The following is an 11,237-nucleotide window of genomic DNA, read 5'->3' on the forward strand; positions in this document are numbered from 1 at the left end:
AGCCAAAAGCATTATGGCTCTCCTCTGAAATTTCCACCCATTTGGTTCTTATTTGACTCACTGATCAAGAGTTGGAAGGGATCTCACAAATCATCTGGTTCAATCTCTTCATTTTATACTTAAGGAAGCTGACTTGTCCAAAGTCACAGAGGAAATTACCATCTGAAATAGGATTTAAACCCAAGCCCTCAGACTCTAAGGTCACTTATTTTTCTACCACACTATATCTTATTCTTGTATAGCTTCAATAGTTATCTTTTCATTTGAATTGGGAATTCATTTGAATAAATTCCCTTATAAAGCAAAAGTTTCCTAAATAGGGTTCATGTATTACATCCTATTCACTAATCTAGAAAAGAATGAGAATCACGACCTACAGGAGAGTCATTCAGGAAAATGCACTAGTTGAATTCCTTTAAAAGATTTAAGCCCATGGGCAACTGCTAGACCTAAATGAAATGATATGCACAAGAATGCTAATGGCATAGCAGGATACTGGACAGTAGACACAGTGCTTTGAGTCAGAATAGAAGGATTCTGATCTATGGGAGCACATATAAGCTGTGGGCCTTCAGAAAAACCTCTCTGGGCCTCATTTTTCTCTCTTGTAAAATGCGATGGCTAATACCTGCACACTACCTCATGGGGTGATGCTAATTTTAGATAAGGTGAAAACATTTTGTAACTACAAAAGACTATTTAAATGTGAAATATTATTGGTCCTATTTCTCTCTGCCATCTCAGTATCATTATCCCTGTAAAAATGAGAAGTGAGCTACACAAGTGCAAGATGTTTTAATTTTGTATGCATTAATACACACTTATAACAACAAGGTTTCAAAATTTCATTTCACCCAAGATATGCATTGGTCAGTTCACATTGCATATATATAAAGTAATAACATACTTTATTACTAAAATGTGTGTGTACATGTATGTATGTTATGACTGGTAATTAATTATGTCTAATTGAAAACATAAAAAGGCATTAAAACTTCAATGCAATTGTAAATTTTAAAGATTTAGTAATAGACTGGGCTCCAAATATGCTTGAAGTCATTGGTCACAGGGATTTATCATTTCGCTCTTCTTTTTTTTCTTCTGGTTAGTTAACTAACTAGCTAGTTCATTACTGATCAAACTTTACAACCCTTTTTTTTTTCTTTTTTCACAGCTGCTATGGGGTTTAAACTCTGAAAGAACAGGTAAAAAGCTACAGCTTGACCACTGTATTCAGTTCTGGGTACCATGTTTTAAGAAAGACATGCCAATTCAATATTAGTTAAAAAATAAAAAAGACAATTGGAGGGACAGCTAGGTGGTGAAGTGGATAGAGCACCAGCCCTGGAGTCAGGAGGACCTAAATTCAAATTCGACCTCAGACACTTGATAATTGCCTAGCTGTGTGTGACCTTGGGCAAGTCACTTAACCCCATTGCCTTGCAAAGAATGCAAAAACAAAACAAAAAGACAATTGGAGAGAGACTGGAGGAGTGACATGAATAGCAATTATGTAGACTGGTTTGTCTTAGGCCCCAGTAAGCAGAAAGAACAGCAAAGGGGAGAATATTTAAAAAGAATTTTTTAAGTACAAGAAAACTTAAAATTTTTTATAAAAGGGGAGTGGGCAACATTGGATAGAAGTGTTTTTCTTCTCTTTTGAGATCTGCAGACAAAGACTTTTCAAGGCACATTAGATTAGCAGCGGTCAAGTTCAGACTGAGCTAAATGGACAATGAACGTGCTTCCAACTGTAACTGATTCTGGAATTCTGTTGAAAGCACTGATAAAGAGGAAAGGAAGAGATAATCTGCCTTCTATGGTCTAGCTTTCGGATAACCAAAATGAAAAGTCCAGAATAGTCAAAGGTTCCATTTGCCCTTTGGCATAGGGGGCTGAAATTTCATCAGCAGTGACAACCAGAGATAGGCAAATTCGTGTTGTTTTTACCAGGAGATGGGGTGTAAAGCCCACAAAAGGGCTCTTTGTTTTCCATTGTTGTTCATGAGCAGGCCAAACATCAGAGTGAACTGCCTAAATCTGCTCTGCTCCAAGTGGGGACACCAATTTTGTCATTTTCAATCTGATGCCTTTTAACTCAGGGGAGTTCTGAAGATGACAGCCTGAAGACAAGCTTGAGAGTCAGCTTCTGGAAGGTCTGACTTGGGAGTGAATGAAATCAGGGGCAGCCCAGCCATCTAAGACCACAAGCAGGGTCACCATAGACCACTTGCTTCAGTGCAGGGAATGAACTTCAACCACCCTTTAAAGAGGCAGGTGCAGACTAGGCTAAAGAATTCAACCTAGATATAAAATGTTTGGTCCCCATGGGACCTAAGGGTCTTGGCTGAAAATATGGAAAATGAAACAAGAATTTTCAAAAAGGTTTAAAAAAAAAACACCTACTTCCCATTAATAAACACATTTGGACCCAACAGTCATTGTATCACAACTTGCTAGATTTAGACAGGTGTGAAGCAGGAAAAAAGAATAGAGAGAAAAGTAACAGCAACAAAAGATTCAACAAACAGACCATCTGTCGTGATAACTTAAGTTTAAAAGTTCTTTTGGAATCTAGGATTCATTCAACAAGTCTTCCTTTCCTTCCTTCTTCCTTGCCTCCCTCTTTCCTCTCCTTCCATATACTCTTGTTTAACATCTTAATTCTCTCAATTATCTGGAAAGAATATAGTAGAAGGGGCAGCTAGATGACACAGTGGATAAGAGCACTGGTCCTAGAGTCAGGAGGACCTGAGTTCAAATCCAACCTCAGGTTCTTAATACTTACCTAGCTGTGTGACATTGGGCAAGTCACTTTACTCCATTGCCTTGCAAAAAAAAAAATATAGTAGAAAACACAATTCTACAAACTACATTACAAATGCATTCTATCAAACAGTGTGTGCCTAACAGTACAGCTGAAAAAGAAACTGATAAAATATATTATCACTTTCTGAAAATGAAATGGCTGAAAAGAACAGTTGTCAGGAAGCTCATCTAAATATTACGATTTAGCCAATCAGAAAGAATTTATTAAGCACCTGCTATGTGCTCAAAAAAAACAATTTTTTGAAAAAAGAAAACCATCACCAAGGATCTTAGTCCCATATAGAAAAGTGAAACCAACTATGCCTTTTCATATTGAGATTTCTAGATTTTTTTTAAATGGAACACTTAAATTAGCTGTCCTTAAATTAAATATTGAAATAATCATAAACATATTTGCAATCTTTTTTTAAATGTTACATATTTGTAAAGTCAATTAGAAAAATAATTCCAAGTCATAGCAACATCACTTGAATCATCAAAATAATACTGGCTTAAAAATGAACGGGGGGGGGGGGGAGAGTCAAAAAAATTTAAAACAAAATTGAAACAATTTTCCTCTTATTAGTTTCACAAAAGGATACAATTCTTATCTATATTTCATGACGCTATGCAATGCTAACTAGCCTAACAAAAATCCCCAATGCATTTTGGAAACCCAACAAACCCTGGTGAAGAGATGAAAAGAAAGAACCTCAAGTCATCAGGAAAATTACCCATTACTGGTTGAGAGGATGAAACTAATGAAGAATAATGAAGAACAATGAGACAATGAGACTAATGAAGAACAAAAATTTAAATTTCTCAATACTGACGCATTTACTATCATCTTAAATCTCAAGACATGAAAGAGTTTCTGAAATAAAATACTGGAAAACATTCTTAGTGAACCCTTTGCTGGTTTTCTAGATGTTCTAGAGTTTTCTGTGATGTGAAATCACTAGTAAAGTTTACTCCAGAGCATCACAGCAAAACAGGTGTACCAACAAGTGTGGAGCTAAACAGTTAGGATTTGATATCATAAGAGGAAGAGAAAATTAAATTGTTTCATAAGATACAGAATCTTAAATAATCTTTTGAGGAACCTAAAAGAGAACATCTCTAATTTATGTATTCATAATCACTGACATTTATATAGTACTTTACATGTATTATTTCATTTGAACCTGAAAATGACCCTTTGAGGTAGGCAGTTTCTATAGTTATTCTCTCCAATTTACAGTTAAATAGACTGAGAGTCTGGGCAGCTAGGCAATGAAGTAGACGAGTATTGGATATGGAGTCAAGAAGACTTATTTTCCTAAATTCAAATCTGGCCTCAACAACTTACTAGCTGTGTGACCCTGGGCAAGTCACTTTCCTCATTCCTAAAATGAGATGGAGAAAGAAACCATTCCCTTATCTTTGCAAAAGAAAAATGGGATCAAAAAGAGTTAGACACAACTACAATTGTCTTAACATTTCAGAAATGGGATTGCAGCACAGGTCTTCCAGATTCTGAATTCAGCACTTTTCATTTAATTCGTTTCTATGGATCGCTACTAATCCCTTTCCTCCTCTGAATTTCTGGTAAGGATATACCAAGTATAATTCATAATCCATCTGCTTATATATGTATGTACATATACACATATACATACATATATAAACCCATCGACATATATGGATATGTTTAAGTATATTTAGATGAACGGACTGTATTGTAAAAAATTAGCATGTGTTTACATATATGTACACATGTAAATTATGCGTATATAATCATGTGTGTATGTGTGTGCATGTGCATGATTATATGTATATGCATGTGTTATATGCATACACATACATAATAGGGGACAATGTAGTATAACAAAAAGTGCTGGATCTGTGTTCCATGATAAAAACTTTCATGAATGTGTTTGTGTGTGTATAACTTTTAAATATGCAAGTGGCTGATTACAGGACTAGGGCTAATCACTAACTGTTCAAATCCTAGCTTTCCAACAGACCAGTGTGTTCATGAATAGATCGCTTAACTTTTCTAGGACTAATTTTATCAGTACATTTCATTCCACAAGTATTTCTTTTCCTTTTTTTTTATTTGCAAGGCAAATGGAGTTAAGTGGCTTGCCCAAGGCCACACAGCTAGGTAATTATTAAGTGTCTGAGACCAGATTTGAACCCCAGGTACTCCTGACTCCAGGGCTGGTGCTTTATCCACTGCCCCACCTAGCCGCCCCTCCACAAGTATTTCTTAAGGAAAGGAGATGCAAAGGGCAATGTCCTGGCTTTGAAGGAGCTTTCACGTATGTTGGGAAAACAAGAACATAGGTATGTATTAATAATTTGGAGCCTTGCAGTAGCAACTGGCATGGGGATCAGGACAAATTTTGTGTAGATACAATAAGGAACTTAGACTAGGTGCCTTCTTTCTGAATTCTTTCCAGTTCAATATAGAATCCCTTTTCTGAAATTACAGGCCATTCTTTAATAATGACTAACCAAGTATCTTTAAAGATACTTTATTTTCTTTGAAATCTGTCTCATGTAAAAACAGTTAACTTTGCTGTTTGCATAAACTTCACTTTCCTAGGTAGAATTATTGATTCTTTTTAATTCATTGTGATTCTCAATACATCTAAAACTCCAGTCTTGATCTCAGATGCGATGGATAAATTCATACAATGCCATTATACTATACTTTTTCTGTACTATGGATTCCATGGAACTCTCATACAACTGCATTTTTTTCTTCCAGGAAATTTTCTGTCTTCCCTGTTTTGACTTTTGCAATTAATTCTAAGAAAATCAGTATCTGAAAAATTAGGATATTACAACATACAAATCTAATAATGCATCATCATAGCAGCATGGTCAGTTGTGTTTATATTCTTTTAGCCTTTAAATCCATCTTCAAATACTTAGTGCTATAAGTCTTGTGACCTCTGCATATGATGAAAAAAGGATGGAGCAAGATCTTTCCATTTCTATAGCAATCTAAGGAAAACTTTCAGACCCCTCATTCCTCAGAATCCCACATCTCCCCATCCAAAGGTACTATAATTGATGGTAAAGACCTAGAAAGTATAGAATGGTGAGTCTCCCCCCTCTTCCATCCCTTAAATTCTAGCTTTTCTCCTCTTTGTGAGGATAACTGGTAGCACAGGTACTACCGATTATCTTTCCTCTTCCTTCCAAACTAGAATTCTCCTTAAGCTTTGACTCTCTCAGTCCAAGACAGCTAACATTAAATGGCTTAAATTAAATCTTCCCTCTCTTCTCATTTTCTAGTTAAATTTTCAAGGACCAGTACTTGTTTTTAACCAACATATTATTCCCCCCCCCAACCTACTCGAAATGCTGAAGTAACAAGGAAATTCACAAGTTTCAAACAAAAGATTAAACCTAGACACGGAGCCACGCTTTCTGTGCACTTGGCATTTGGCAGCACCTGAGAAGCAACGGAGCACCGGGAACAGAGCGCTTCCCGAGCTTGGAATTCAGAAAGAACAGTTTTCAAATCACTCCTTCAGCTACTAATCAGTTTGTAGCTGTGCTCTGACAGTTCCAAAGCCGGAATCCTATAATCCTCTGACCGACCTGCCAAGTTTGAGGGGCACAAAGAAAGCAATGACCAAATAAAAGTTGGCACTGCTCCCTGTAAAGGAGTCTTTTCCGCTTGGCAGATTTAGTGACAAGGGTGAAGAAGGCTCTGAAACCGAGTCTCTCGCTCCTTTCCTCCCCAGACGAAATTTCTGAAATTTCTTGCCATAGAGTGACACCTGTACCAGGAAGGATCCACTTGTGGTGCTTTTCTGGGAGAAGACTGGGGGGGGGGGGGGGGGAATAAGGAGCCAATAAGCAAGATTTCAGGTTTTCAGGTTTGGAACTTAGTGACTAATGGAGAGCCAACAGGAAAAAAAAAATCAACAAATCCAAGATCCCCAAGAACAAGAGTGCCCTAAAAGGCAGCTTCGGGCCAGGTGACTCCCCCCCCACATCCCTGGCTCGGATCTCAGCTCCCAGGAACCAAATTCCCTAAAAGTTCCTTCCGAGTCCCTGAGGAGCTGCACACCCAAAGGCTTCTTTGAGGGTCCCCCAGGCCATGAAATGGGGCACTTTGGGGACCGCTACAGTAAACTCTAGAGGAGGAGGTCGGTAGCCGGCCGGCCCGGGGAAGGGAGCGGCTTGCCAAGTCGAGAGGCCTCAAGGGGCGGTGATGGAACGGAGGGGGCCCGGCAGGGCTCCCCCTCCCGTCTCCCCGGGCCGGCCGGCTGATGCGGCAAGGTGCCGCCTGGCTCCCCCGGAGGCGGGCGGCGCACGCCGGGTCAGCGACTCGTGCCCTGCCGAGAAGCGGGGCGCCCGGACGAGGGGAGCCCCGCGGCCCGGGGCAGAGGCAGGTGCAGCCACTTGTCTCCCGGGCCTCCTCCCCGGGGGGGAGCGGCCGGGGCCGGGGCCGGGCTCTCCCTGGCCCGGGTCCCGCATCCGCGCGGCCCCGGGCTGCCCGCGGGACACGGCCCCCCGGCCCTCCCGGCCCAGCCCGGCGGCGGGGGGCACTTACTGGGGTTCAGCAGGCACTCCGTCAGCCTGCGGAAGCAGCTCCGGCGGTGCGGGGGCTCATCGTCCATGTCGGAGCCGCGCGGCCGGGGGCCGGCGGCGGCGCAGGGGGCGCGGGCGCCTCGGGGCCGCCGCTGCGGAGCCGCGCCGCCGCCGGTGCCCGGCAGGCCCAGGGAGCCCGGGCGGCGGGGGGCCGGCGGGCCGGGGAGCCGCGGCTGCGGCGGCCGCGGGCGGGCCGGGCCCGGGAGCAGCAGCGCCCGCAGGGCAGGAGGAGGGAGGCTGGCGAGGACGCCCGGGGGAGCCGCCGCCGCTTCCCCTCCTGGCACACTGGCGCGGAGGGGCGAGCCAGCCCAGGAGGGGCGCAGGGGCGGAGGGGGAGGCGGGGGCGGCCACCGGGAGGAGGAAGATGGAGGCGCCGGGGGGCCGCGCCCCGGCAGCCTGGGGGAGCCGCGGCCGTCGCCGGCCCTCGGAGCGCTCCGGGCGTCCCCGCGGCCGCCGGGAGGCGAGTGCGGGCGGCGGCGGCCGGGCGGCGGCTTTCTGCCCTCGGCGGCGGCCGGGGGGGCCGGGGGGCGGGCCGAGGGCGGCTTCTCGGGGTGGGACATGGCCCTCCTCCCTGCCGCGGCAGCGCGAGGCCGGGCGTCCGCCGGGGGCGCCGCCGGGCGGGGGGCGCCGCGAAGCGGGGGGCCGCGCGGCCCGGCGCCCCTCCGGAGCGCGGGGGGAGGGGCGCCCCCCGAAGCCGCCCAGCCTCCGCCCGCCGCGGCGAGGACGCGCGAGGGGGAGGGGAGGCGCCCGGGCCGGCGGGGCCGGGATGCTGAGGCTGCGGGAGGATGCTCGGGCCGCCCACTGGCGGAGCCACGGCTGCCCAGCCTCCGCCTCCCTCGTCCCGCCAGGGCCCCGGCGCGCACACCCGAGCCGAGGTCGGCCGCCGCGGCCCGGGCGCGGGGCGACCCCAGACGCAGGCTGTCTCTGGAGGCCCCGCCAGCCTCTCCAGGTGCCAGCGCCTCCGCGGCCTCCCCTCTGGCCCCCGAGCCCCGGGCTCCTGGGAGCGCCCCCACCCCAAACTCTGGTGAGCCGGGAGAAGCCCCGCGCATCGCCAGTATCCGGCGCTCCCCACAGACGCGCGAGTTCCAATCCCACGGTTCCCCCCAACTCCTCCAACTAATACCAAGCAGTCACTTTCCCCCTCGGTCCCCCAGGTTAACGAGAGCATTATTTGCTTCAACTGAGTGGCTCTCCGCCTCTCTTACCTGTGGGTTTGAGAGATCGAAATGGCGAATTCATCGAACAGACAAAATCAAAATAAAGTCGAGGGGGCCGTGGGCACAAAGGCCAGAGGGAGCGGAGCCCGAGTCGTGCCCGGCCGCCTCGGCTCACGCGGCCGAAGTAACGGCCGGAGGAACCGCCAGGTGAACGAGCGGGTCCCCAAGAGCGAACCCCGCAAAGCGTAGAACGCTGGAGATCCAGCGGGGTGGCAAGAGGGAGCCGCCAGACCCGCGAATGGCCGGGGCGGAGGGGGAGAGACAGGCCGAGCGGGGGCTCGGGAGGGTGGAGCGGAGAAGGGGGCGAGTGGACGCGGGCGGGTCAGCCGGCCGGCCTCACCTAAGGCGCTCTGGAGGACAGACGAGGCCCCGGGAGGAAGCCGCGAGTGTGGACTTGGCCAGCCCCCGACTGCCCACCGGCTCCCCCCGGTCCCGCACTAAACTTGCTTTTCTCCACTTCTCCGGTGTTTTCACTTGGAGGACTGATGCAGGGTCCTACTACGTGTGTCCTTGTCCCCACCCCGACTCACTCTAAAGCAGAATTTGGTTTTTTCATTTTTATTTCTGCCTCTGCTCGAAATAGCCTTAGATCGATGTGCTAGTCTGCTTTCCATAAAGGATCCAGTGGCGTGCTTTTTCTTTTCTTTCTTCGCACTGGTCTTTAAAATTTATCATTTAACGGATATCCATCCCCTCCATGGGGAGGTCAAAATTCCTAAACCTGCCTGGAAAGAAAACAATCCCACTGAGCTTTTACGGTACCGGGAGGGCATTTTACGGTGTCATTTACATTTCTTTTCTCCGTGGAGAAGAAACTCGTGCCTATCAGGAAATGGTCCCTTTCCCTACCCTCTTCTGGCTTCTCCTCCAGCGCTCCGCATCCCAAGCTAAGCAAATGCTTCAACTTGTTCTCTTTCCTTATTCTGATAGTTGCGAATCCTAGCCCGGAGCTTCTCTGGAGCCTGGGGGTGAGCAGATAGCATATCCGCAGGGGTCTGAAAAAGGGGAGAGCTACAATATTTCTACATATCTCTTTCTCCAGATGGTTTCTGCCTCTCGTCTTTACATTAAACGTGTTTCTCTGTGGCTTTCAAATGTCTTTCAGGGCACCCGGGGTCAAAAAGGAGGTTTCCAGTTGAAAGAAGATACAGAATCCAACCAGAATAGAAACCAGATTTCCTTTTAACTGGAGATGGGACAGCAGCTTACCTATTTGTTCTCCTCCACCGAGGAGATCTGGAGAAATGAAAGCGCAACAGTTTAGTACCTTAATTAACCCTTTATTTCAATCAGCCGAGTGGCGCTAAATTGTCTTCCTCCAGATGGACTGGTTTTCCAGGCGAATCAAAAGTGACTGGAGGGGATGGATGACAAGACAAATAATACTGAGACGGTTTTAAAGACCCTCGGGAAGATCTTCCTAAGGATTTTGTCAGTTTCTTTGTGTAAATGAGTTTGGGGCGGGGAGAGAAGTGGAGAATGAAATCGGTACCTTTTTCCGATCTAACTTGCATGCACACAAACAAAAAGGCTACTTTTTCACTCACCGCGATGTGTCCCGGTGTGGCAGCAGCCTCCGCAAGTTTTCTCGTGGGCCCACTGCTTTTCTTTTGATTTTTCTAAAGTGATGCAGAGCATCAAGAAAGGAGAGAAAGTTTTGTCACTAATACGTTGATGACTTCAAAACAGAGTTACATTTTTCGTCTAGAAATCATTAGATAAATTAAGTGGCATTTACTGCAGGACTTCGAAGTCTTTCAAAGAAACTTTTCAAAGACCCATCAAAATATCAGCTCACACAAGTTTGAATGGAGCCGTCACTGATAACCTATTAGACTTACACTTGTACCTTAAGGATTTCAAAGCACTTTTATCTATACTAAGGTAGACAACTTCGTTCTTCACTACAAGCCTGCAAGATAAATAGGGTGCAAGAATGAATATTTGTAGATTAGATTTGTGTTTTAACTTCAAAGACAGGGGGAAATTTTCAAAGGAAAATAATCTACTGAGTTTCAGTAGTCGTTTCAAATAAACGGTTAACACTCTATCATAATCATTTGAGAAAATACTTTGGCCTACATCATAAATTTAAAAACCAAAAGAATTCTAAGAGGTTTTCAAATGCCAGTAAAATAAAACAAATTATTTTCTCATCTTTCCTCTCCAACTCCAGATTTCTGATATTACATAGATGCAAATACACACACACACAAACAGTCATCTTTTCACACAATAACAAAAGCCAAGAAATGGGTCTCTAGTTGAAATTTGACTTAATTGTAAAAGGCCAATTTAAATGCAAGTTTAAAACATCTTTAATCCTAAGAACTGTTCTGCACTCCACTAGTTTTTTCTTCTATCAAATGCTAATGAAATTTTAGCATCTTTTTAAATGTTATGTATAAATTTGGGAAAGAAACCATGGACTGTTTTTAAAGTTCTTGTGCTCCAAATCCTTAAGGTCCAACAATAGTGTAAGCATTTTAAAACAAAAAATTTCCCTTGAAACCATGAAAGTTTTAAATGTTATCTAGAAGGTCCTCCATGTTTCACAACCCAACACAACTTGCCCCTAAGAGATTCACCACCCACATTCCTTGTCTTGCCAATATT

At 45.4% G+C, this 11,237-nt stretch overlaps 1 protein-coding gene across 3 annotated transcripts in view; it reads right to left on the reverse strand.

The window, feature by feature from the left end:
* The window catches only part of PDE10A (phosphodiesterase 10A), a 394,590-nt gene extending 384,270 nt beyond the window's left edge, over window positions 1-10,320 (reverse strand). Inside the window, exon 1 of one of the 3 annotated variants that reach the window (XR_012468598.1) lies at window positions 10,169-10,320. Coding sequence is in view for 2 of the 3 variants with exons in the window: in XM_074188006.1 (XP_074044107.1) it covers window positions 10,169-10,259 (91 nt within the window). In the remaining variant the exon portion in view is untranslated. The remainder of the gene's footprint in view (window positions 1-10,168) is intronic. The other 2 variants (XM_074188006.1, XM_074188008.1) reach the window with 2 other exon arrangements.
* Between the last annotated feature and the right edge of the window lie 917 nt (window positions 10,321-11,237).

This window comes from Macrotis lagotis, chromosome 5, assembly GCF_037893015.1.
Source record: "Macrotis lagotis isolate mMagLag1 chromosome 5, bilby.v1.9.chrom.fasta, whole genome shotgun sequence".
Classification (NCBI taxonomy): domain Eukaryota; kingdom Metazoa; phylum Chordata; class Mammalia; order Peramelemorphia; family Peramelidae; genus Macrotis; species Macrotis lagotis.